At 44.2% G+C, this 26,897-nt stretch overlaps 3 protein-coding genes across 4 annotated transcripts; all 3 read left to right on the plus strand.

Moving 5' to 3' along the window:
• The first annotated feature begins 53 nt into the window (after positions 1–53).
• ANKRD49 (ankyrin repeat domain 49) lies at positions 54–2,635 on the plus strand. 2 transcript variants are annotated; one of them, XM_051625771.1, is made up of 3 exons: positions 54–108; positions 561–841; positions 1,683–2,635. In XM_051625771.1, the coding sequence occupies exons 2-3, from the start codon at positions 575–577 to the stop codon at positions 2,139–2,141; spliced, it is 726 nt and encodes a 241-aa protein (XP_051481731.1). In that variant the 5' UTR covers positions 54–108; positions 561–574; the 3' UTR covers positions 2,142–2,635. The 2 variants fall into 2 exon arrangements, with proteins under 2 accessions (XP_051481731.1, XP_051481721.1); XM_051625761.1 differs by lacking the exon at positions 54–108 and having other exon boundaries at positions 265–841.
• Positions 2,636–3,923: 1,288 nt separating this feature from the next.
• Positions 3,924–9,652, plus strand: C1H11orf97 (chromosome 1 C11orf97 homolog). The gene is made up of 4 exons (XM_051644180.1): positions 3,924–4,002; positions 4,406–4,522; positions 7,242–7,380; positions 9,202–9,652. Exons 1-4 carry the CDS (start codon positions 3,924–3,926, stop codon positions 9,230–9,232), a joined length of 366 nt encoding a protein of 121 aa, XP_051500140.1. The 3' UTR covers positions 9,233–9,652.
• An 8,335-nt stretch (positions 9,653–17,987) lies between these two features.
• On the plus strand, positions 17,988–22,527 carry FUT4 (fucosyltransferase 4). Its single transcript, XM_051644186.1, is given in 2 exon segments — positions 17,988–18,567; positions 18,570–22,527. Coding segments are annotated over 2 exon segments (1,230 nt in total). The 3' UTR covers positions 19,220–22,527.
• The last annotated feature ends 4,370 nt before the right edge of the window (positions 22,528–26,897 follow it).

A 26,897-nucleotide genomic window follows, 5' to 3' on the forward strand; every position in this document is an offset into this window, starting at 1 on the left:
GGGCGGGCCCCCCACGCGCCGCTCTCGCGAGAGCCGCCCCGCTGGGCGCGCGCGGGCCGGAAGGGCTCCCCGGGCGGCCCCGCCCCCAGCCCTCGGTGCGGGCGGCAGGTGCGGGAGGGGTGCGGGGTGCGGGGGGGGGTGCGGGGCCGGGACGCTGGGGCTGGCAGCGGGCCCGGCAGGCAGGGCCGGGCTCCCGCCGGGCGCGCCTTGAGGCCCCTCGGCCGCGGTGGCCTGTCCCGGCCGAGGCACTGGGGGGCGTGAGGGGAGCGGGCTGCGGGGAGCAGCGGGATCGCCGCGTCCGCAGCCTGCACGGAGAGCCCCTCGGTTGGAAAGCGTGGAGCGCGCTGTGCGGAGCAGCCGGGGGGCGCCGGTGCCGCCGTGCCCGGGGCGGGGCCGCTGCCCAAGCCCGGTGTGGCGGGGGGACCCTGGGCTGGCTCCCGCGCGGTGCTGGTGCTGGTGGTGCCGAGGGCCGCGCCGTCCGTCACAAGTTTTACTGACCATCGGCGCACGGGTAACGCCGAAAGTCAGGATAAACGTGGTTGTGTGCCTGCTACTTGCAGATGCCAACTGAAAAATGAGCAAAAGCAAACAACTCGATGATGATGATGACGACGACTACGACGAGCAGTTTGAAGCCTTTTTGGAGAATTTTAACCAACTTGAACTGCTGGAGACGCACAGGCATTTGATTCCGGTGGGAACTCAGAGCTGCTGGTCAGGACAGTCTGATGATGACGACGATGAAGAACAGGAAAGAAGTGAAGAATGGTATGAAATGCAAGAAAAAAAGATGGAAAAACACCCAGAGAAATTGCTGCTCTGGGCAGCTGAAAACAATCGGGTAAGGCATTGATTCTGTTCATATGTAGCACTGACAACAACAGTGTTATTTTGAGCTGATGTCTACAGTTTCATCTACAAACAAGAGTTTACCTACACTTTCCTTTATCTCTCTGAACCATTTTGATGTGGTTTTGCAAGCTGCTGTATGTAAAATCTCTCCCTTTGTAGCCCCCTCCCCCCAAAAAAAACATCTTTGTATCCATTAGCTTTCAGAACAAAAGCTTTGGTAGCAGTTAACAGTTAAAGTAAGAGCACTCTTAAACTTCTGTAAGAAGCACACCAGGCTCTTTCTTCATGGCAAGTCAGCCTTTTAAAGTGGGGTGGACAGGGTGTATCTGAAATTGTACATTCTCAAAAGCTCCTTATGCAGGTAATGGGTGACTGTTTTTCTGCTGTTTTATGGGGAGGGGAAAAAAAAAGCAGCTTTTTCTTCTTGGAAGTGAGGGATAGATGACCAAGATTCCTGTTACAAAGCTATCGTGTTTGTTAACTAGTTACACCCTGATGTCCATGTATTTGCCTTCCTTACACACACAAGCTTCACCTATAGTCCTGAGGAGGTACTTAGGTCTTCACAGTGAGTGGGGAGGTGTAAGGTAAAGATACTCCTAAGGCATTGGACCTCGAGGGTGTTTTATTTCTTTAAAGAAATACAGCAGGACAAACAACCCACAAAAAGCCCCACCACAGTGACAATAACTGATTTCATTTTAAAATTCCTTGTTGCACTTAAGTCTTCTTGAGACTGATGGGAAATTGCTTTTCTGTGCAATGTGAGAACAGGAGGAGCCATACCTCGCAAAGTTCCGTGTGTTAAATTACCTGTTTCTTTTACATAGCTGAGCACGGTGAAGAGGCTCCTTTCTGAAAAGCTGGCTCCAGTCAATGCTCGTGATGAAGACCAGTACACCCCCCTCCATCGAGCTGCCTACAGTGGGCACTTGGACATTGCCCACGAGCTGGTGGCCCAGGGGGCAGACGTGCATGCACAGACAGTGGATGGCTGGACCCCTCTGCACAGCGCCTGCAAGTGGAACAACACCAGCGTGGCTGCCTTCTTGCTTCAGCAGGGTGCAGACATCAACGCCCAGACAAATGGGTTGCTGACACCACTGCATATTGCTGCAGGAAACAAAAACAGTAGAGAAACCCTGGAACTCTTGCTGATGAATCGTTACGTGAACGCAGACCTGAAAAACAACTTGGATGAAACGGCCCTTGACATTGCCAGGAGGACTGACGTCTATCACTACCTTTTTGAAATAGTAGAGGACTGCATAAATGCTGTCTCCCCTTAAAAGTTCTGGTGGAGCTTGTGAATGTGAGGTTTGCTGCCTCCTGTTGGTGTTCTGCATGCTCATCAGTGGTGCTCTGTCCTTTGCAACAAGGTTTTCATTTAAGATACTTCAGGGTTCTCCTCAGGCAAAATGCCACTTCTTGCACTTTAGCTCAGTAGTTTTGCTCATACCTGAAACGTTGTTGCTACTGGTATTCGAGGTATTCAGAAAGTCTCAGCAATTTCAATGAGTTTCCATTTAATCAGTGAAAATCTGAAGGGGCTTTTGTAAGTGTCAGAGCAGGAGGGAAAACTGGAACATTGACTTGATGTGAAAGAATTCTGGCTGGGTTATTCAGACTTTACTACAGTTCACTTGAAAATCTTTGAGAAATTTTAACTTTTTTAAAACTGCATAAAAGCTCAGAATGAATGTAACTTATTTGGGTGATACACAAAATGTTTTGTGATCCTGGTGTAAGGCTTATTATAAAATAAAATATTTAACCCAAAGTATTTTGTCATATTTTTAATTGAAAGCTCAGTTATCAATGTCATCACCTATTCACAAATAAAAAGCATTATTCATAGGATGATAAAGTAGTTTCAGTTTATATTTTCCTGGTACTTTGCAAGGAAATTACTTTCTTCCACTTTCTACCAAGATCCTGTTAGTTGTCCCCTGCAAATTGAGAAAAGTTATAATGTTATGAATATGGCATTAGTAAAAAAAAGATGAACCTCAACTGTGTGAGGATAAACAGCCAACATACTGTTGAGTCTTAGCTACAGCTAATTTAGTGCAGGATACACTTGACAGTGTCTCTTTTCCACTTTTGAATCCCTGATGGGAATCCATCATTCCAGCTCAAATATTAGGACATCAGCATAATTTAAAAACTTTACTGATATTTTCCCCTCAAAATTCCTTAATTTCCAGACCATTCTTTTCTTATTTGAAGCTTTTTTGAAGTTTGGCTTCAGGACATCTGTGGAAGATGAATGTGTCTTGAAACGCATCAAGAAATAAACACAGAAATGGATGACATCATGCACTTGTGTAACTCCACTTGGTTTGTATCATAAACATTCTGGCTACTGTATGCAAAGTCTGGATTTCAAAGAAGCTAGTGTGGTATAAAGCTCCTGGCCAGGCAAGTGGGACAGCTTCCCTGTGTGCTCATCGCCAGCACTACCTGTTGATTAATTATTGGCTGCACTTCTCTCTCAGAACTGTTAACAGTGGGGGAAACAAAGCGAGAGTGAAGTCTACTTCAGTCCGATAAACAGCATCTCCAAGAGCCCCATTTTATGAAAAGCAGCATTAAAACCAAGCAAGGGCTTCTGAGCATCAGTCGATCTGCGCCATCCATCCCGCTAGACTGGACTCCTCTGTCTTTACTTCCATCAGCCTGTCACTGCCCCAGCGGACACAAGGCACCCCTTGAGAACCAGGGGCAACACCCCACAGCGGGTCACAGCTTTCAGCCTCTGTCTGCCCGCAGCTGCTGCTGCTGTAACGCAGTTACACAAACCGGAGCCGCCGACAGCTGGAACAGAACGGCTGATGGTGCCAAGAGCTGCCGCCCACCCTGTGCCCGCAGGGCGTGCCCGGGGCCTGCGGTCCCTGCGGATGCCCACGGGCCACACCGCGCCCCGGGGGTCTCCCCGTCTCCGCGCCCCTGCCCGGCGGGAGAAGGGCAGGAGGTACCGCCCGGCCCTGCCCGCTGCCCCGCCCGGCCCCGCCGGGCCCCGCTGCCCCGGCAACCGGCCCGCCCGGCTCCTCCTGCCCGGCGCGGCCGCCATGAGGGCGGCGGGCCCGGAGCGGGCGGCGGGCGCGGCGGGCGGCGGCCCTGGCGAGGCGGCGGGACCCGGGCAGGCCTGTGAGCGCCGCGCTGCCCTTCCCCGGCCGGGCCGTTCCCCCGGGCTCGGTGCCCGCCGGCCCCGCCCGGCAGTGGGGCGCGTGGTGCCCGGCCTGGCAGGGACGGCCCTGCCGCCGTGGGCTGCCCCTCCAGCCCCTGGCAGGGCGGCTCGGCCCTGCCCCGGGGTGGCCGCCCCGGGGGCTGAGAGCGGCCGTGGCACCCCCGGTGCTGCGCTGCGGGCACCTGGCCCGCCAGCACCCCTGGATGTACCTGCCCGGGTCCTGCCCTGAGGAACGGCTCCGTCCTGGGGAGCAGGGCCTGCTGAACCCTGCCGCCTGCTTGTCGGGGATTTGTCTTCAAGCGCGCTGCAGACAGCAGCGCGGCGTGCAGAGGGGTTAAAAGTAACTGCTTCTTTTGTAATACGTTTTCCCAGCAGGGAAGAAACCCGTGTACGCTGAGCCCTCCCGGAGACTGAAAGAAATACTTGAAGAAGAGCTTTGTTTTTGGAAAGAAGGGTGCCAGGTTAAGCATCCAGCGGCAGGTAATCCTCCTCAGCACAGGTGCTTGTCAGGGCAAATTAACAACTGTTTTGAGGAACTGTGGCAGAATTTATCCTTTTTCATCCCAGAACACTTATATAATAGCCTGTGGAATATTTGGAGAGAGAAGAATTGAATATAGTCTTTATAACTTTTTTTTTTTCCTTTTCAGTCTGAAATCACAGGACCCTAGAGAATGTGGATAATTCTGTACGACCTATCAGTTTAGTAAAATAGAAACAAATGCCAAGCAGTAGGGAGGTTTTGCTACCTTTTGCTTTGAAATAAGCACTCTAGTTATTAGAATGCTTTGTCCCCTCCTGCTGCTCAAAACTGAAGTGGGTGTTGAAAAGAATAAGCTGGCAGTAAGGATGATAAGGGTAAATAAAGGACAGGGAAAAAAATAGAAAATCAGTCTGTTTAGGTAGCTTCAGGATTATGGAGAGACCTGATTACAGTAGGCAAATGAAGAAAATGAAGCCTAAGAGGGAAAAAGGTGTTAGGTCTAGCTGAACTACCAAAAGACCTGAGAACTGAAGGTAAAAATAGTATGAGATCAGAGTATAAATAATTAGCAATTTTTAACAAAAAGAGAACTCAGTGCTGGAACAGGTTAATAAAGATCATTTAGATTCACCATTTTTAATACATGCTTTAAATATTTTGCACTTAAACTGTTAGCACTAGTCATAGCTCATTTGCTGGTCTTGGTGCAGGAATGAGCCTGAAGCCATTTAACTCATGCAAGGCAAAACTTACATCATGCAGCTGATCTCCTGCTGCCATAAAATCTATTAATCTAATTGCAGAAATTCATTTTCAGAAGTTGGTAATGTTACCAGCCAAGCTGTTACATTTTACAAGGTACCTGTCTGTAGAGTCCACTGAGTAAAGCTGGTTATTTCACAGCTTCCCTCATTCGTTTGTTCTAGTGGTTGGTGCATTAAAAAAACACCAAACAAAAGCCTAATTAATAATTTAGATATGCATTATTTAATCTCCTTGCTTTTCTTGAATGTGTGATATTGCCTTTTTTAGTATGCCTGCTTTTCTTCCAGGGGAAGTATAAACACACGTATTTGGCTTTGTCTCTTTCTGTACTTTCACCATTTGTTTTGCCTCCTCTTTTAAAATATGAATGTGAAGTCTGATCATGATCACTAGTAGTCTGGAGAGAGAGAGTCATCTACTTTTTTTAGATCTACATTAGAGCTAACATCAGCACTAGGACCCTGAATAGTTTGTCAACTGTTACTTCTAAACCCATTATATGTTTGCTCCACAAAACATAGTTTCCATCCTGTAGCCCCACATTCTCTTCCAAACAGTAAAGCTATTGCTTGGTTGTATTAACCTACATTTTGTTGTAAAAAGCCCTATATCTCCTAATCATTACATCCTCCACAAATGTAAGAAGGGCATTTTTGGCCTTTGTCTGGTTTCTCTTACATAGGATTGAAACTCACTCAAAATGAATTTAAGGCAGTTGGATTCACAGACAAAAATATATGTAATTTAGGTGGTGCAATCAGTGTCCTGTAAAGACCGTTTGAAGCTGCAACTCTGTGATTAACCTCCTTAGGTAATTACAGCACACAACTGCAAATGAATGATTTAGGTAGGCTCTGTTTGTAGGAAATGGAGAGAAAATGACACTTTGAAAAGACAATTCTTCTGGCTTGTCCTAGATACCTTCTGTTGCATGTGTTGTGCTCTAAAAGTGCCAGTTTTTAATGACTGCAAAGGGGTTCTGGACAAGTAGCTGAGTTGTAGATGTTAACATTGGTCTGCTTAAGCTGCACATGTGTCTAATATTACTGAGAGCTGAACCCAATTATATTTCTTCTGACAATGGATCAAAACTGTCTAGAATATGTCGGTCTGATTCTATGAATGGGTGCTACTGTACATGGTCTCATCATTCTGGGGAGTCCCCCAATGAAATGTATGTTACAAAGGCTGAAAATACTAAAGATAATATAGAAACACTACCAAAAAATCATAACAGGAATGTATAATATGAATGTATAACAAGCTCAATGTATGAATGCTGTGTATACCATAATATGTTATATGAATAACATAATAATGGTATGTATGAAAGGGTTGAATAGGTGTTGGTCTATGGATTATTCAGCAAGTACCTAGTTCTTGTTCATCTGTATGCATCTGGAGAATTAGAGATGCTCCCTAGGTGGCCTGGGCTCTGATAAACAACAGTTGTCAGGTTGGATGGTTGCTGATTAACACAGTTGAAATGATTAGCTATTTTCTTGTTTTGCATAGATTAGATGGTTAGTAAATTGTAATGTTTCTACAAAATAAAATAGCCCGTTTGTTTTGGTGGTGTTAGTTTTAGTTTGGTTGGTTTATTTTGGAGGGCGGGTTGTTTTGCTATCTTTTTATGAGGTCATGTAGTATCCCAGTATGACCAATAAGTCATGCTGGATGCATTGATGGTATTTCTGCAGTTTCTTACACAGACTGGGTGAGTAGCCTAGCAGTCCTAAGCTGTTCTGCAGACAATAGAGAGTGTTGTGTACCTTGAGCAGCCTGAACTGCTCTCTGAAGATGTCAGTCACTTCATTAACTATGGAGGTTCTGCTTAACTCCTTCTAAATCCTGTGTAGACCAAAGGGACTGTCTTTTAAAAGTTACATTAATTCTAAAACAATTGAAGTGATCCAATATAAAGCTATTATTTCAATAAATTATTAACAGTGGCTCTGGAAGGAGTTTGGACTATGAAAAATAAGTTCTCCGTTGGAAGTCTGAAACCAGTGTCCCAGAACAGAAATTGTTTGCTTCTACAGCCTCAATTCTACTCAAGGCATGCAGGAATGAAAAGCAAGAATCAACAGTAAGAAACTTAAATTATAACACTTCATTTTAAAATTGCAGGGTAATATTATTTGATACTCCATGGATATCTCACAGGACTGTAAATCTGTTATATTCAATGTTATTTTTAATCAGATTAACTATATGGTCTTATAGTAATCACCACTGGGCACCTTTCTGCAGAGCTAACCCACCTCTTGCTTTAAGCAGCCAACAGACTTGAAATCTTTGCATCAGAAACCTGTTTAGGGCTGCTTTGTTGAGTAACCTTATTTCTGAATATATACTGAAACCTTTTGTAGATGTGTGGAATAATTACTTATGTCTTACTGAGGAGTGGTGAGTGTAGGTTTTGTGTACATAATGAACCTTACCTCCCTTTCTTAACATCCAACCTTAACCAACCCAAGTGGTTGGAAAAGCCCTCCTTCCAATACACCTCCTGAAAAAAAACTTGATCTAGGTACCATGTAAGGCATTTTAGCCTATGCCTGCAGTGGGCAGCTGGTGCTCTGAAGCATGTATTTATTTCTTTACAGTCAGTGGAGTGTGGCTTTTGTGGAGCAGATCTGTTCCATGAGAGCTGGTAGATTTTAACATAGTCTTCTCAATGTGCCCATCTTCTCTGTGTTCAGTGGAATGTATTAACTTTTTAGTGGAAGTTAAGAGCTTCCAACCCTAAGGAAGCACTGAGTTCCTTAGCTTTGTAAGAGGGTTATTGTTAGTGCCATGAGCTTGAAGACTATACAAACTCAGCTTATTTTGCCATTAAATGAGGCTAGCGCCTCTTCCTTCCTATCTTGATCTTGTGAGCTCTGGAGATGGTGGCATCATAATGACAGTAGCAAGATGAATTAAGTTATTGCTAGTGTAAGAAGCAGTTAACCAGTACAGCTTTCTGCCACCCTGCCCTTAGTCTGGAGAAAGTACTTGTTATAGCAAGCCTAATCTAGGCTGGGTACTAACTGCAGTCATTTCTGCTATGTACTTACACCAAGAAAATTTTAGCCACACCATAGAAAACGCTACCAAAGAATGTCTCAGAGTTTGGAGATGTTGCCTGGACATGGAGTTTTCAAAGATCCTGGTCTCCTCCATTTCCTATTAAGATTGTGAGGGAAGAACAGCTTTTAAACAAAGCAGTTTGTTCTAATTGATTTAGGTGCTGAAATTTATGGTTTCTGTTGGTTTTCCTTTGGGAATTTAGATGTACCTTCATTCCTAAGGACTGCTGCTGGAGACAAGTGGTGCTTTGCAGCAGAATAGGCAGGTATCAGGAGAGAACGGGTGGCAAAAAAGATACAAGACGAGAAAAACTGGAAGGAATCTGGCTTCAGCTCCTGTACTCACCAAACCATTTTCATTCACACACCCGTTTCTGTGTAAGGATCTGGGGAGAAAATGAGGCAGTAATATACTAATTGGGGGATGGAGTAGGTACAGGCTATGAAAATGGACAAAAAAGAAGAGGGGTTTCTAGAGACACGTGCCTACTGTGTTTAGTGCCAGAAGGAAAGGCACCACTGGAAGAAAAAGCAGGAAGTGCAGACAAGGGGAATAGAAGAATCATAGAACAGAAGGTTGGGAACTCCTTAAGGAAACTGGAGAGAACAGAGTTCAGTAATACAAGGATACAAATTGAAAGAAATAAAGAAAAAAAAGTAGGAGAAATAAGTAGAATAGACAAAAGGAGAAAGATGATATACCCATGTTGTTGAATTTAATGCATTTATTTTTGCTCCTTCCATTTACTGCCTTTCCCTAAAAGTGACTAGTGGTTTGGGGGTCTCACTGTGTGGTGTCTTGTCCATCCTTACAGTGGATCTTGTCTTTTTTACAGATTGCTGAACTTTGGTGCTGTGAAGACCTGAGCCTGATTTGATGTGTCAAATCGAACATCAAAATGACTAGTTTGGAAATGCAGATCAGTATTTCTAAGATTTTGAAAGAAGTTCTGCATGGATAGGGACCTGTTTCATCTTGTTGTTTTATTCATAGCCTCATACTGCTTTTTGGTCAGATGTTGTTGTAGCCAGGGATGAAGATCTGTATTTCAGCCAGGGATGAAGATGTCACAATTCAAAGATTACAGATTGTTCTGGCTGACAAAAATTTGCTACTGTGAAACTTGACATTTTCATAGGCTTATCTGTTCCAAAGTGATCCTAACTTCCAGCAGAAGATTGTAATATAATTGAAGAGGTGCCTTATAATGCCTTAGGCTAAGTCCTTCATTAAACTGAGCAGTTCATAAGCCAAGAGTTTGTGATTTGTTATCTAGCCTGACTTAATAAAAGCTTAACATAAATAAAACTGAAGTGTCTCCATATATGTTAGAGCTATCATCGTGTCAAAGAACCCCAGGGGTTGCATGGAACCTGAAATAACCTGTCACTTAACTCTCACTAAACCAGTGTTACAGTGAAGTAATAATAAATATAATTTGTTTGTTTTATGTTATCACACCATTTAGGAAACAAGTGTGAATACCTGTAGGTACTGTATAAAAGCAGAGCAAAATACAGCTCTGGAAGGTCACGGGTGATTGAAGGAGGTACCAGAGACAGGAGCTATTTGCAGCTATGGAACAGCTCCTGTGCTCTGGTAGCAGATGAGAGGCTGGAAGCTCTCTCCAGCAAAGCATCTGAGCTGGTTGAGCCTGAACCATGCAGGAGGAAGTGAAGAGTGATAGGAATTGTAGACTCCCTGCTGAGAGCAGTGAAAACTCCTTTTTGCTGCCCTCATGTGTTCTCTGGAGAGGTTTATTGAGGGGCTGAGATCTGGGAAGATGTCACGAGCCTGCAGTCTTGTCTGGGCCTTATTAGACTTTTACTCCCTGCTGCTCTTCCACATGCTCACCGACAATACTGCCAGGGGAGACATGGGACATAGCAAGCAAGCATGACTATGCTGCTGTAGGGTGAGTCAGACATAGGTGCAAAGGTGGTTTCTCCTCAGTCCTACTGTTGAGGGGATAGGGCTTGAGGAATGGATGGATCCTGTAGATCAACTATTGTTTGCACAGCAGGTGCTGAAATTGAAGAGTTGGCTTTTGTGACTATGGGATGTCCCTTTGAGGACTAAGTTCTGCTAGGAACAGGTGAGATGCACCTCATCAAGTGGGCCAGGCTGTGTTTGTACCTTATCTAGAAGCATCCACAATTGTCTCCTAAGTGCTGCGATGGCACAATAAATGCATAGTAGTGGTCATCTCAGTGGCCAGCCTGAGGAGAAGAACTGTAAGTAGGGGGTCATGGGGCAGGAGACAGTGACCAAAATCAGGGAGGAGAAGGTGCACCAGGTTGGTAGGGATGATATTTCCTGTCTTCTTGCTTAACAATCTAAATGGTCAGTCTTTGCCATATTTATAGAATAATTGTAGCACATTCTTTTCCAAATCAATAATACTTAGCACTTACCCCACAGTTTTCAATGCCAGAATTCTTCCCAGATATCCCTGCAGCTTATTTGTGGGATAAACAACTGTCTTTTTAAAGGAGCAAATTGTGTTGTAGAGTGAAAAGAATGAACTAGGACTGATGGATAAATTAAAATCAGAGTTTAAGAGTTCCTTACTCTTAGTGCCAGTTCAGACTGATAATTCACATCTTTCCTAAGTTGTGATCCTAAGAGGTAGATATGGGATTTGTTTCTGGGACTCTCAGATTCTGTAACACTGAATATTGTTAAGAAGAAGAGTCTTAGTGACAACTTTATGAAGCTAAACTTTGTCATCCTTTGCTTTCTTTTTTTTTTTCTTTTTACAATTATCTGTGAATGAAATGGTATGTGTGTTTTTTGATTGTCTGAAACTCTTGTCTAACACAAAAGGTCAGGGTTTTTTTATTTTTAGATCAGTGAGAAGGGGAAAAATACAACCTTAATTGATTCCAAGCCAACTCTTTTCAGCATTTCCATTTGCCTTCTAAATGAAAAAGGATTATTGGCACTGAAAACTGCACCTGAGGCACTAGAAGAGTAGCTGCTTTTGAAAACATTATTCTACTTTTTAGATGTAAATTTGAACCACACGATAATGTTTGAAAAACACTGAATTTTTGGATAGAGGTTTTTATTAAGCTTCCTGCATCTCATTTCTGCTCCTTGCTTAATTTTTATTGTACTCTCCTTCCTCTACTTCTTCATTTTTAGTATTTTTTTTTTCCTGATCTTGTTTTATATTTTTCCAAATAAAAAGACTTTCTGGGTCTGTCATGAATTCCTGTCCTAGCTCAGTTTTACTGCAACAAAGGCAGATTTGTGAATCTCATTTGTGCCTTTGCTTCCTCTTCCTTTATGTGCAACCTTCTACAACAGGTCTTTCTACTGAATGTTTTATTTCAGTTGTGAGACTTGGATAATTCTCAGCTAGATGTATTAAAGTTCATGGCCTTTTAATGTGTCTCATCTTTAATTTGGATAAAACTAAGCAATTTGTTTAAATATAAGATGATATTATATAATAATGGTATTAATATTATCATGTTTGTAATACATTTATAATATTTTATTAAATGAGGTGTCAGGATATTTACATTAACTGTGCTCACATTTTAACAGTGGTTTTTGTCTATCTAACTGTTCAGTTTCCCTTTTCTCTGAGTTTTTTAATACTTCTTTTCCAAACTAAACACTGCTATTTTGGAAGACAGATGTTATCATTGCTTCCAGGTATTAATAACGTTCAAACACTGGCATCTTTCAAAGGCTATGTCTACATTATCAAACAATGAGACACAATGGGATGGGATCAATTTATTAAAGTAGTTGGTGTGGAGAGCCCCATAATTAGACTATATGTGGCTTAGGAGATTTACTTGAAACTAGAGCTAGTCTTGTCTCCTGGACTGAAATGTCACCTTGACAGATGAGGCTCAAAGATGTCTGAAGACAAACCCTAGCACAAACCCTTGCCCTCCAGCCTGGGTGATGCTCATGGGGTAAAAAGAGAGCATCAGAGCTGATTGTACATCACTGCCCCTGCCTCCCTTGCTGTGCAAGGTGCATTCCAGTGCTCAAAAAAACAAGGAAGATTGACGTCCATGATAACTGTTAACAATTATCCACAGAGCCAAATTCCAACTTGCTGGTGCACACACACATCAAAGTATCTGAGGATTGCGTGGTTTGGTAGGAAAGTTTTCTGCTCTGATTTGTCCTGTGATCTACAAAGATGTGAGCTGCAATGGAAGGTCAGTGAGCAGTCTGGGACAGGATCCTCCATCCACACTGTGCCCAGCACATTTGTTTGTGCCTTTTCCTTGACCTGGAAATGTTAACCTTATGTGTTAACCCTGCTCTCAGTCACAAGCAGAACTGTAGCCAGGCTGAGTATTTTAACATTACATTTGCTGCATGTACAATAACTTGGGCTTGTTTGTCCAGAGGCTGTTTTCCAATGAGGCAGACATCAACTTTCAGCTGAATCTTTTCTCTCTGGTCATATTTCAGAATTTGAACTTCCAAGCAGAAAGATCATAATCCTGAATATGAAGCACTAGGTAATAAAATTATAGACATTTAAACTTCAGGCTAAAATAGAGCAAGCCGATTGTACACCACAGATCTTTTATCACTCTTTTTCATACTGGATTTAGATTCCTTCTTGGCAATAACTTATATTGAAACCATGGGGACTATTTATGAAGAAGAGATTTCAGAGTAATTCTTAGTGTCATGTTGGTACCAGATAGCATCCTGCTATTCTTTGAAGCTGGTCACGTTTTCTTAGGATAAAAAACTCCACAGGGTTTCCCTGGTTGATGCCACATCTGGCTTGGGAGCTGTGGCTGAAAGCACAACCACGTCTTGCAGTGCCTTTTAAACTGTGTTTGCAAGACAGTTGATAAATTACTTCAAAGACTTTTCTAGGCTTGAATACTTCTCAAGTGTGACAAAACAGTGAGTCACAGTAGAAGAGGAAGCCAGCTGGGAAGCTCTAAGTGAAAAGATTTATTTCTATTAGAAACAGGAAATATTTAACCTCCCAAGAAACAAAATACTTTTTTTATTTTCAACAGCTTCATTACTAAAGGCCAGCATTTTATTTTGAACTCCTGACTGTCAGCAATGGTGGAGCTTATTGTGGTTCCACAGAGCAGTAAAACCACATTTCCCTGATTTGTGTATATACCACCAAGCAGGTTCTGTGGTCCTCAGTCCACTGAGCGATCTCCTGGGCTGATTTACTTCCAAAGCAGACAAAGCCAGGTGTGTTTCCTCTGGAAGGTCAGTAGACAACTGGTAAAACTACTCAACCTTCATCATGTTGAACCTCCCAGTGTTGTCTGGGGAGTTTTTCCTGAGTCTGAGCAAAACTGCTTGACAAAACCCTGCCAGCACAGAGTAGCTGATTGTGATCATGCCATGGACACTCTGTGTCCTATGACAGAAATGGGGCAACTGGAGCTGATGTGGGTTACTGCCCAGCTGGCATTTCTTCTCAGGAAGATAAATGAGACATTAAAAAGGAGAGGCAAATCCCTTGCCTACACAAGGGACACCTGAGGTCTGAGGACACCTGACTTCTAACCCTGCTCCTGACAGTGAGGTCACTCCCTCTGTCCTTCACCCTGCAGCAGCACACTATGTCTTGCTTGTAAGTTTACCACAGCAAAATTTCTGGGAAGTTGCTAAACTCTGAGTTGAAGACACACCTATAGTTACTTTCAGCAGTGGCTATGAAGAGTGTCTTACTAAAATGTCTTTCTTTGCTATCTCCCACATTGGGAGGAGTTTGAGGAACACATAGCAAAACAGTTGGATCTGTATTTTGTAAAAAAATTGTAAAATATGCCTTGAAAATAGGTTTTGTCATGCTGTAGGTGCAATTTCTATAAAAACTTTTGAACTGTTGGACTCCTCTCTATGTGTAAATGTGAACATGTATTTAGTCTCCACAGAAGCAGGTGTAACATGAAAAGGAACTTGCAGTTGCAATATTACTCATAAAAACATTTTAGGCTGCTGTCCTGTCTTCTGAACGGTTCTAATTCTTATTTGCCACAATAAGACAAGTAGGAAATGTTATAATACTGGATTTCTATGCTGTATATACCATCAGAACTTGCTGTGCATTTCAATATGCAGCGTAGAGCTTTAGCTCTGGGTGAGTTGATGAATATCAAAAGCCTCATTTTGGTCTCATTCTAAATAATTCAACAGATTTGTCCCTGCATGACAACAATCTTAAAATGGATGGCACTGCAGTGCAGCCAAGCATCATGCTGAAGTTTCACTGAGGGGCTGCAAACAATCAAAAGTGACCAGCCAGCTCTTGCTATTGATCTGCACAACAAAAGCTTTTGCCCCCGTTCCCCTCACCCCCCAAATTTGTCACTGCTTGACCTATAAAGACTTGGATGTTGTGCTGCCCTGAAACATTTCATAAACCCTGAATTAATGCCAATGTTTTTTGTTGCCATTTTCAGGATCAGGCCTGGCATCATCAGAGTAATTGGCTTAGCTTTGGAACTGGAATGGCTCAGCATCAAATCCTCAGGCAATGCAAATGAAAACTTGACCAGACAAAGACAATTCCTAAGTCATAAATCAATACTGAAATTTAAGTTCCTGAAGGAAAATAAGAACTGCCATTGCAGCTGATAAGATCAAATTTATTGAATTAATCAGTATTCCACAGAAGTCAATTGAGCTCTCCTGCTCAATTGCATCTGCAGAAATGGATATAATTACTAGCAGTAGAGATTTTGGACCACTTTGAATCCTTAATTAAATGAGACTATGAGTTGTGCTTGGTTTAGGTAGTGTCCATTGTATTGAAGAGATTCTGGATGGATTCTAGGTGCAACTCTTAGAATCACAGAAAGGTTTGGTTTGGAAGGGACCTTTAGGTCACCTTTAGATCATCTAGTTCCAACCATCCTGCCATGGACAGGGACACCTCCCACTAGATCAGGTTGCTCAAAGCCCCATCCAACCTGACCTTGAGCACTTCCAGGGAGGGGGAGTCCACAACTTCTTTGGGCAACCTGGGCCAGTGTCTCACCACCCTTATTGTAAAAAAATTTCCTCTGTTATCTAACCTGTATCTCTTTTAGTTTGCAACTGTTCCTGTGCAACATGCCCATATAAAAAATCCCTCCCCAGCTTTCCTGTAGGCCCCATTCAGGTACAGGAAGGCTGCTATAAGGTGTTCCTGGAGCCTTCTCTCATGGCCTCAAAGGATTTGACTCTCCCTTACCACTGTATTTTGTTTGTTATTTTTCTAGTGTAATACAGTTATTTCCCCAGATTCCCATTTTGTGACTAAAATAATGTTATTTGTCAAGGTAGGTCCTATGTTTATTGCATTATTTATTTAAGTTTATTGCAATTCATTTTAATTTTCTTTCTATTATTGGCTGGCACACTCTTTTGCAGATAATAACTAAATTAGAAAGCAGGGTTGACATCCTGGCTTGCACAACTTCAATTCAGAGAGGCCTTGAGAAACGGGGAGTGAGCCAACAGAAACCTTGGGAAGTTCAGCAAGGAGAAAGAGCAAGTCCTGGATGTAGAACAGAAAACGACCGTGCACTGCTACAGGCTGCAAGCTGGCTGGCTGAAAGGACCTGGTGGCTTCATCAACATCAAGTTCAACGTGAGCTCTCCTTGAAAGTAAAGGAACCCACATGTTGGGCAATATCAGAAGTACATCCAGCAGATCAAAGAAAATAATTACTCCCCACTGGTGGCACAGCACCTGGAATCCTGTCTCCTTTTTCAGCCTCCCAGTTGAAGAAGGATGTTGAGAACATGGTCCAGTGGAAGGCTACCAAGTTGATGAGAGACCCTAAAGCACACAAGCTAAAAGGAGAGGTTGAAGGAGGTGGTCTTGTTTAGTCATGTGAAGAGGAGGCAATGGGATGATTTAATGGGAGCCAGCAACTACTTGAAGGTAAGTTATGAAGATGACAGAGCCAGACTATCTTTGGATGTAACAAAAACTATGAACTCCAGGTTGGGAGGTTCAGGGTTGGGCATTAGGAAAAAAAGTATTCTCCAGAAGGGTGACACAGCAGTGGGACAGGCTGCCAGATGTGTTGTGCAGTCTCTCCTTGAATATTTTCAACAACTTGGTGCTAGTCCAGCCAGCACCTAAAGGAGCACCTTGGCTAGTGCTGGCAATGGTGCTCCTCTGAGTGGGAGGGTGGGTTGGTCATCCTCAGAGATCCCTTCCAACCCGCACTGCACAGTGGAGCAGAGGCCCGAAGATACCACAGGCTACATGTGGTTATACGACCATAACCACAGCTGTTGGCATTTATTTTATTTTGTGAGTGCTTATAACATGGACAATGGAAGTCTGCAAGTGCTTTTATGTACAATCCATAAGTCTATGGATGCACACAACCTACTTAACTCACCCAACACCCGCCTCACACACTAGTCTTCTTTGTTTTGGAGGGTACGAAGGCTTGAGTAACTTTTTTGACTAATATACAGAAAAGTGGCAGAGCCTTGACCTGTATGGAATGTGAAAGCCACACTGCAATCCCAGTGGTCAGTGAGAATTGATGCCTGGAGTGACTGCTGCCTTCAGAGGAATTTGGATCTATAGCTGTTGGGAGATGAAAATGTGTAGTGTCAGAGCTGGAAACTGCCCAGTTCTGTACAAACAGTCTCTGAAGTGTGTGAATCAATGACTTCTTAGTTCATTAAAGCAAAATTACTTGGGGAAAAAGGTTTTGAACCTATCTGGCACACCTCTTCACACCAGCTCTATGAAACAGAGCTGAAAAAGGTAATTTTCTGGAAACCATAAAGTTCCATGTATTTACGTAGCTCTGAGATTTAAACATTTTAACGTAAACGTATGTGGTTCTAGGAAAGTTTTAAAATGACAGAAAGTATTTCCTCTTTATTTTCTTTCAGATTTCCAAACTGCTAGTCCTTTCAGAGGTGCTCGCAGGAATTCAAAGCTCCTGTGGAGGCTGTCACTTTTATTTTTTTTTTCTTCTTCTTCTTTTCTTTCTAAATAAGTGATTTGTGCAGACCTTCTCTCGCATCACTCTCTTAAATTACGACTGTTTTAAAAGAAAATCCCTTGCCTCTGCCGAAGTGCTTCCCCGTGGGGTCACCGACAACAGCACGGGAACCTTAGCTCAGCTCTTGCGGGAAAACCTTCTTGCCAGAGTTTGAAACCTCTGCCTGTGCCAGGCGCGGGCTGGGAGACGTGAGCGGGGCGGCCCCGGGAAGCAGGGGAGCAGCGCTGCTCCTCCCGGGCAGCAGGAGCCCGGGCTGTCCTGTGCCCCACGCACCCACTGCTCCCGCAGGCTGCCCCGGGGCGCCGCGCCATCCATCCCCACCGCCCTTCCCCTCGGGAATGTGTGTCTCTGCCGCTCCGGGCCGGGGATGAGCAACGGAGCGGCCCGAGAGGCACGGGCTGCGATCACCCGGACCTGCCCGCGGCCGCCTCGGCCGCTCCCGGGCTTGCATCGCGGCGAACCGGCGGCTGGGCGGAGCGGGGCGGGACGAGGCCCCGCAGCCCGGCCCGCAGCCCCGGGACCCGCTCTCCCGCGCCGCGGGCGGGGCCGGGGGCGGGGCGGGGGCAGGGCGGGGCGGGGCGGGCCGCGGGGGCTGGAGGCGGCGGCTCCGCGGGCCGCCCGGGGAGGACGGGCCGGCATGGCCGGGGGCGGCGGCGGCACCTCCTCCCCGCCGGCGGGGCAGGGGGTGGGCGCTGGGAGCCGGCGGCGGCAGCAGCCCCAGCCGCAAGATGCGCTGGGCGGCCCCGGCCCCTGCCCCGTGGCTGCCTGGCCGAGGCCGCCCCGGGCGGAGCGGCGGCAGCGGGCGGCGGGGATGGAGCCGGCCCCGCGCCGCTGCCCCGCCGGGCGGCCCCGGTGGCGGTGGCGGTGGCGGCGGGCGCGCTGGGCCGGGCTGCTGGGCGCCGCCGCCGCCCTGGCCCTGTACGCCTGGCTGCCGGAGCCGGCGGCCCCGCGGGCAGCGCCGGGCGGCCGCGGGGAGGGCGAGGTGAACGTGCTGCTGTGGTGGGAGCCCTTCGGCCGGCCCCGCCGCGCCGCCGACTGCCGGCGGCGCTACAACATCACGGGCTGCCGGCTCAGCGCCGACCGCAGCCGCTACGGCCAGGCGCAGGCCGTGCTCTTCCACCACCGCGACCTGGCGCTGCACGGCGCCGAGGGGCTGCCCCGCGGGGCCCCGCCGCGGCCCCCGCGCCAGCGCTGGGTCTGGATGAACTTCGAGTCGCCCTGCGGGGGCTGGCCGGCCTCTTCAACTGGACCATGTCCTACCGCCGCGACTCGGACGTCTTCGTGCCCTACGGGTACCTCTACACCCCGCCGGCGCCCCGGCCCTTCGTGCTGCCCCGCAAGACGCGGCTGGTGGCCTGGGTCATCAGCAACTGGAACGAGGAGCACGCCCGGGTCCGCTACTACCGGCAGCTGCGGGAGCATCTCGCCATCGACGTGTACGGGGCGCGGGGGCTGGCGCTGGCCCAGGGCGGCGTGGTGGAAACCATCTCTGCCTACAAGTTCTACCTGGCCTTCGAGAACTCCCAGCACACCGACTACATCACCGAGAAGCTCTGGAGAAACGCCTTCGCCGCCAGCGCCGTGCCTGTCGTCCTGGGCCCCCGCCGGGCCAACTACGAGCGCTTCATCCCGGCCGACTCCTTCATCCACGTCGATGACTTCCCCAGCCCTCGGCTGCTGGCCACCTACCTGAAATTCCTCGATAAAAACAAGCCCAACTACAGGAGGTATTTCGCCTGGAGGAAGAAGTACGAGGTGCACGTCACCTCGTTCTGGGATGAGCATCTGTGCAAGGTTTGCGAAGCCGTGAGGGCGGCCGGGAATCAAGTCAAGACTGTACGAAATCTGGCCAGCTGGTTTGAAAGCTGATGTTCCTGGTGGGTGAGGCTTGCACGGTCAGCCTGTGCCAGCAGCGCCCGGGCTTCGGGAAGGATGCGTCTCGCAGAGGTAGTTGGCTGAGGTGGCACACAGAAGGCCGTGGCACCAGAGAGAAGCACACAGGTACGGGTAAACAAGCTGTGAAAAGCCTACAAAAGGAAGATTTTTACTGAAGGGCACAATGATGAAAGTAAAAAGACTCACCAGGCAAGATGATTCTTCAAGAGCAAAGTTAGATTTCCAGAAGCTGTACGTATCTGAAGTCTTTCTAGCTGTGCATAGCTGAGCATAAATAACCAATGCCAAGTTCTTCAGCCCTACAGCTGAAACCAATTTTGTCTGCTGCGACAGCTTCCTGACTGTGAGACTTCCTTCTGCTTGCAGGGGATGCATGATCAGTGCTGGCTTTCTGCACTCAAAGGACAGAAACAATATTTTATCACAGTGTTTATTATGTGTGTGAAAGCTATTTGTAGAAAAATGCTGAGCCCCGAGTGTTGGACTTCAGAATGTAATGATACAGCAGCACTTTTTAGCAATGTTTGAAGTTGCAGCAGCCAAGTAATGATGCTTTGAGCCAAATAATAATTCCATTTAGGAAAAGTGTATGGAGGGAACTGGATCCAAGTGGAACAAACAGCTCAGGTGGAGTATTTCTTCCACTGCCTACTGGTACCTTAGGCACGTTTATCCTTTATGGGAGTGGAGAACAGTTTTAGGTACAGGAAAAGACAGACTGTAGGAATAAAGTTGGAACATTTCCACCCTTCCTTTATTCAGGAATTAGAAAATGTTTACAGGAGTCTGCATGTTTTTCTCTGCAAAGTTTTTGCTGTATAGGAGAAAGCAGGGAAAAGCTCAGAACGACAGGATTTTTATTACTATATTGAATATGTGTTCAGAAAGGCTGACTTATTTCTCTAGGATCATTAGGCTGTCCTGTTGTGTAGTCATTGTTTTGGTTTATGGCACATGTTTTTTAAAATTCTGCCAGGTGACAGACTACTCCCAATGTTGGGTTTACAGTTTGTAAAACAATAATTAAACATACCAAAAAGGCCCCAACAGTCAAATCCCAAGTCACTGCCTTACAAAAAGGAAATTAGAGTCGAGAATAAGATCTAGACTGTTGGTAAAATAGAGATTGCATGAGGAAGTTATATGAAAAGGGAAATACTTGTTTTTCCTTTGGTTTTGAGTGGTTTTTCCAGCTCATTTTTTTAAATCAATAATTTGTCTCCGAAGATAAAACTTCAGTGCCTGCTGGGAACATTTATGATGGTTACTCTGTTTGGCCAAATCCAGAGAGAAACTTCAATTGCAGTTACTCGTCCTCAGGAAGTCGAGCCCTCCCTGACCTTTGTAACTATAAGATTTGGTGGCAAAAAATGATCACCCACAAGGTCCTGTGCAAATGATTAAGGGATTCATCCAGTTCCTGTTTCAGGAGCTGGATAATCTATGGAAATACGCAAAGAATTCCCTTGGAATAAAACCATGGGCACAGAACAGGTAAGGGAGGAAGGAAGTAATTTGCAGCTAAAAAATGTGGATCAGGACAGGTGAGTTCACTGATATTTTTGAGCTGGATTTGGGTTAGAATAGGATTATAAGGGACATTGGGTGGGTGCTTTTCAGATGTACCATCTGACAGCCTGCTGTAATGTGTTCTAAATTTGATGATCCTCATGATTAAGTAAGCATGGAACAAAGGTGATTGAAAAATATCTGTAATAATAATGAAGCTTATGAATAATCTGCTCAAATTTACTAGGTCAGACCTTGCTGGCTGCTATATTTATTCCATTCTGCTTTGCACAAGAAATGACAGCTAGAAGTATTTAATGAGCTCTGTTTAATTTAAGATTTAATGAGTTTTGTTGCTAACACCAGAGTTGCTGTCAAGGTTTTCTTGTGAAAGGAGTCAATGCTACGCAGAGAGCAGGAGGGATGGTTCCTAGTGCTGCTTTTTCACTTGAACAGGTCTTAAATTATGGTCTAAAGCAAAAGCATGTTCTTCATTGCATGCTCACCTGTTTCTCTGCCAGTGGCTACTGCTCCCATAAAACTGGTGTTGATAATTTTAACAGTCTATTTTAAGTATATTAACAGTAACAGCTAAGTGTCAGTATCATAGAATCTGTTTCCCTTTGATTTGCCCTTTGTTTTTTCTGTTTAGTTTTTATCACTGTTGACATAAATGTATAAATCCCCCTAATTTTACAAGCAGTGAGCAATCTTTAAAAGCTAATATTTAAGATTCCACTGCATTTTTATCAGTCTGCTGGAAATAGTGCATTTTTTTTTCAGTCCTTCTGAATTTTTTAGCATTTTCTGGAAGTTTCCAGGCACACAGTTCTGTGTGATCATTAGTGATGCCACAGGCAGAAGATCAGGCTGTGGGAGCATGGAATTTTCCAAAGATTGCAACCAATATAGTTTTTTTTTTCCTCAGCTTTTCTAAGAAAAACAGTTTAAATCTTTGATTAACTAAAGTTTTGTAAAATTCAGAGAAGAGGTGTGCAATAATTAAAGCATCATGTAAGATGTAAATCACCCATTTGCTGTATTTATAAGTTATGCGTGGAATATTTTCAAGAAGTGTACAATGAAAACTGCAGTCTTGTATTAATTATTGCAGAGGTCTTCCTTTGGGAGAAAAAAAAAGAAGCCTTGTCTGGTTTCATAGTTCTTGTGTGAGAGTTGCACACTTCTCCCTTTGGATTTGGGAGGAAATTCAGCCCTGGTCTGCAGCTGCTGAAGTCGGTAATACAACATCTCTATAAATCTACTTTGATTTTGGCTCATCCACTCCACAGGCTGATTGTGCACAATTAGAAGGTAGAGACTGGCTTTTGTAGTTCACTTTGTAGAGCCCAAGTTCAATGGTAAATAAAATGTTTGAGCCAACTGGATTGTTGATAAGGTACCAGACTCCACAAGATGTTTCAGGTGTTGTATATAATTCACCTGTAAAAATTAAGCAAAGGTATTTTCTATTTTAAGTAGAAAAAACTTTTAAAATTCATTTTGATGAAGTGTTTTATTCCATGCCTTAAAATATTGGGGTGGAGGGACAGAAAGGAAGATCATTATCTTCTGGTTTTGATAAGGAGAATAATTAATATTACTTTTTTATGATGGTGTAAATAGAATAGAGAATTATGTGATCCTTAAAGTTACATATTGTATCTCAGGGAATTTTATACTGTAAAGTATTGTAATCTTCATAGAATGAAGTAACATTGTATTAATTATTTAAATTGAGAATAAAATTAAATAAAGGAACTAGCACAAAATGACCCTATTTTATTTTTTTTTATTTCATCTTCTTTCTGTGTTATGAAAGCTGTAGAAAACCGATTTTTATAGAGAATTAATTTCTTTCATGTTTGTTTAATCAATAGAAGTGGCTGATTGTTCTCAAAGTAGTCAGACCATCCGAGGTCAGGAATGAAACCTGGTTGTGCCAGGAAAAAATATTTTCATAGGAGAGGCTGTACTGAGTTATTTTCACTATGAAAAGGAGCATTTACTGAAGTTGGGTGTCTGCTGGAAAAATGTCATTTCAAACAAAACCAAAAAACAAACTCTCTCTTGACCTACAAAGAATTTGAAAGTACTTGGATTTTGTTTTTCCCTTAAATTCCAAAATGAAATGGAGATCATGTTAATGTTGATATTCAGCAGGTAAGGCTACAGCTACCTTTTAGCTGCAGCTTTTTTTATGTTTGTTCATAAATGTTCTTCAACTGAGCAATAAAAGACAAAGGGCCGAAAATTCTTTTCCTTGAGCTTTTGTTAACATGGATTGATTATCTCTCTCTTTATTCATCTTCTGTATTGCTTAGTGCAGTCATGAGAAATGTCAGTGTTTCTGAAACTTCCTGCCCAGCCAGGATGGGGTAGGTACCACAGTCCTCACTTTCCCCCCCTCAAGAGACTGATGTTGTGTCACCATCACATTTAACTTTTCTAAGTAGATCTTAAACTCACTGCTTGTTTACTCATGCCCAAGAGGGAAAAAGTGTTTTTTTGCTGCTTTTCCAGAGGTCATTGAACTCTGGCTGGGGAAACTGGTGGAAATATTTTTCTGCCAAACATCGGGTACCATTTGTTCAGGCTTGTTTGGTGACTCTTAGGAAGTGAGTTATGCCTGATTAATCTCACTTGTACCACTCTCTCCAACAGTCATATAAAATGGTGTTTGTTTTAGGAGTGTAAACAGTCCTTTGTAGGGACCATAGGGCTGCCTCCATCTAAGATCTATTGACAAGAACACAATGACTTAATGTGAATTTAAGTGGTATTAACTAAAGATATATCAGGATCTAAGTATAAAAGCCTATTTCTAATCAGAAAGAGTTATTATTTGAATAACTCAGGTGTCACTTGTAACCAGCTCAGCTTTACAATTAATAATCTGTTTAATTCTGTATTTTCATTTGAACCATCATTTCAAAAACAATACTTGAGGCCACAGTATCTATGTCTACTCTGAATTCTGCAGGTGTTTTGCTTTATGATCTTGAGCTACTTACCCAAGCCTAAATTTGGCAGAGTGATGACTCTTCCTCAGAGCCTTCCTCCAAAGAGTATCTGAGAGGAGTAAGAGAGTGCTGTGACACCTGCAGGGATTTGGCACTGCTGGCAGTAAGGTGCTCAGTGTGTTCAGGAAGCATCCTAAAGCTACCAGGCTCCTTTCAGTTGAAAAATTTTCTCTTAAGACATAAATACTTCACCAAATTAGTAAAGTTCTTCAATCATTTTTAAGTCCCTGGCAATATGTAATTGCATGGGTTTAAATTGGGCAAACAGGTAAAAGTGGCCATTGTTTCAGTAACGCTCAATTTTTTAATAATATTCTTTGAATAACTATTGAAAGATGGTCCCAGATTTGAAACTTGCATTTCTGTTTATTTGAATGTAACCAGCCCACAGGTTGGTCGTGTACATTATGGAAGACAATTCTGCATTTGCATCCTCAAATTTGCCACAGGAATACAACATGCTCTGTGTATCGTGGTTGATGGGGAGCAAAGAGGAGGAAGAAGCAGGTCACCAGCAGTACCCAAGCGCAACACATGGCAGCTCTGAGGTCCTGGTCACAAGAGTGTGTGTGACTGGAAGTTGGCCACCTTGCTCACGAGCAAAAGGCAGAAAGATGATTGCAAACACCAAGTGTAGATCTTCATGTTGTCAGTGCACTTTGGTGCATTCAGAATGCTGCCAAATCATTTGGTGTGACGTTGAAGGTATTTGTGAATATAGGGTTGGTCTGAAGCACTGGGTTCTGTCTTCTGCAGACTTTGCTTTAGGTTCCCTGGGACTGATCCCCACTTTTGCAGGAGCACATTTGATTTCCAGAGACACTCCAGACATACACAGCTGCAGTCAGCTCTCTGCATCCTAGGCTTTGCTCACTTCTACCTCCACCCCTGCATGACAAAAAGGATATAAAGGCTATTGCTAGCTTCCATCTCTTGCAATCTTCTGTCCCTTTTCCATCCTCATTTTGGATAATGCTCTTAGTGCTGGAGGAGCATGGAGCTGGAAACACCTGTAAGAGCCATTGAGCCTACGTGAGCTCAAGAGAGAGCTTCAGGGTGCAGCAGGTTAATGAAGGAAAATAGAAAGTTCCCTTTCTTAATCATGCTTCCCAACATAAAAGCCTTCTTAAACATTTGGAAGAAAGATGACTGAAGGCAGGGGGAGGCACAGGCTGGTTTCAGTACTTTTTCATGTCTGGAGAATTGCTAGTTTATCTTGGATCGTAGTAGGAGAGGAGAGAAAATGCAAATCCTCTCCTGCCTGCTTTTCCCTTTTGTAAGCTGAGGTCACCTCTGGTGAAACACAGCTTCCCTGTGGAATGTGAGCCTTCCAAATGTCACACAAGACAGTAATCCATCTAAAACTGTGGCTGCTTGTGAGAAGGTAGGGTGCTTATGGCTTCACTTGACTACAATAGGAGTATGGACACTGCTCTCACTGGAACCAGGGTTTCAATCAGCTTGAATCTGCCCTTACAAATGGATAAAATCAATCATTAAAAGTTGTGCTTTATCCACAAGGTAAAAAGTGAGCATCCTGCTGAGTTCTTGTCAAGATATTAAGGTAATTTAATCCCACAAGGTATGACTGTTTTCTATATTCTTGGAATCAGTACTGAATATTTGATTTTCAGTCAAGCACCCATTATATCTTGTGAAACCTGCTAGAAGGAGAGGACTAGGCTGGTCCTGCTCAGCACAGGAAGGCACAGGTTGCACATCAGGAGCAAAAGAATGGAGTCAATTCACATCATTAAAACCAGAAAGGGAGAGGTTAGACAGGGCAGGGATGGCTACTGAAATGTTCACATGCAGAGCACCAATTAATGTGAAAAAAAGCAAAGAGTCTGTTTTGTTTCTTTTGTTTTATTTTCATTTTAGTCCTAGAGGGAAAGACATTTCCTGAAACTTCATTGATTCTAGCAATCCCTTTGTGAGTGACCTCTCCCATAGGAGAGATCTTTCTGCTTTGAAGTTTACAAATAACTAGACATACAAGATCAAGGTCTCAACAGATGGAAACAAGCATGCCCACCTTTAATTCCTGAGGTGCTTAATTTCATTCTTCGAATATTGTGTATGAATTACTTATGCCTTCAGGAAGCCACATTAAAGAAATAACTTTAGGCTTATAGAACATATAATTCCTTTGGTTTTGATATTTATTTTTCCCTTTAGATTCTTTCCCTGAGGCTGTATTGTAGTTTGTCATTACAGTTTAGTAATTTCATTTCCTTCTAATTATAGAGTTACTAAACTGAGGAGTAACCCACAGGAGCTGGCAAAATTCTTAGTCAACTATTTTTTTTTCTGTGCTTACCGATATGGAGGAGAGGAAATCAGGCCTCCTGTGCAGAGCCAAGGAGTGAGGAAGACCCAATTCTTACTATAGCTCTGTCGCATGGTGGGTTGCAGAACACTGAGAAGAAATAATGGGGTACCATTAACAACTGGTTTGTCAGGAGTGGTCTAAAGTTCAATGCACACTCCAAAACTCTATCCTCTTTCCCCATTCAAGTTGCTGACAAACCCTGCCCAGCCCTTGCAGCAACGTTGTACAGGGCTTTGGGAAGGTACCCCATGCCCACTCTTTACTACTGGATGACAGCACCAGGAAGGGTGGGACAGAGTGGTGGGAGGATTCTGATCCATGCTTCTATCCACATGGTACATGGGCATGTGCTGAAGCTCAGGACGTCTTTGTTTGTCATTCTGGAGCATCCCCCAAGGGCACCATCACTGCAGGAAGTATGAATGAGTGGCAGACCTGGGCTTGACTCTGTGTGTGAGATGGTGAGATGGAGAAGATAAGTCAGTGTCACCAAAGATTATTTTTTAATTTTATTTTTTAAGTTGTTGAAGTACTTTGAACCCTGTTTGCTAAAGAATTTGAGGAATGCAAGGAACTTCACAAGAAAACACAAGAGGAGACCTTTTTGGTCCCAGCCCAGACTTCTTCATAGCCTCAGAATGTTCCCATGCCTAAAACCTGAAGAAACAACCTGGAAAAGCCCCATAAACTTTTTCCATGTGCAGCAGCCAGAAGGGAGCAGGAGAAAGCAAGGACATCACCAAGGCTATAAAAGAAAGGTGACTGATAGATGAAAAGCTTGCAGGAG

This window comes from Apus apus, chromosome 1 (assembly GCF_020740795.1).
Source record: "Apus apus isolate bApuApu2 chromosome 1, bApuApu2.pri.cur, whole genome shotgun sequence".
Taxonomy (NCBI): domain Eukaryota; kingdom Metazoa; phylum Chordata; class Aves; order Apodiformes; family Apodidae; genus Apus; species Apus apus.

What these genes read in the sequence shown, in the direction of transcription:
- ANKRD49 (XM_051625771.1), top strand. Translation starts at nt 575, where the DNA reads ATGAGCAAAAGCAAACAACTCGATGATGATGATGACGACGACTACGAC. An exon ending in GGGCAGCTGAAAACAATCGG is followed by an intron (nt 842 to 1,682) that starts GTAAGGCATTGA and finishes TCTTTTACATAG; the next exon opens with CTGAGCACGGTGAAGAGGCT.
- C1H11orf97 (XM_051644180.1), top strand. Translation starts at nt 3,924, where the DNA reads ATGAGGGCGGCGGGCCCGGAGCGGGCGGCGGGCGCGGCGGGCGGCGGC. An exon ending in GGCGGGACCCGGGCAGGCCT is followed by an intron (nt 4,003 to 4,405) that starts GTGAGCGCCGCG and finishes TTTTGTAATACG; the next exon opens with TTTTCCCAGCAGGGAAGAAA. An exon ending in ATGAAAAGCAAGAATCAACA is followed by an intron (nt 7,381 to 9,201) that starts GTAAGAAACTTA and finishes TCTTTTTTACAG; the next exon opens with ATTGCTGAACTTTGGTGCTG.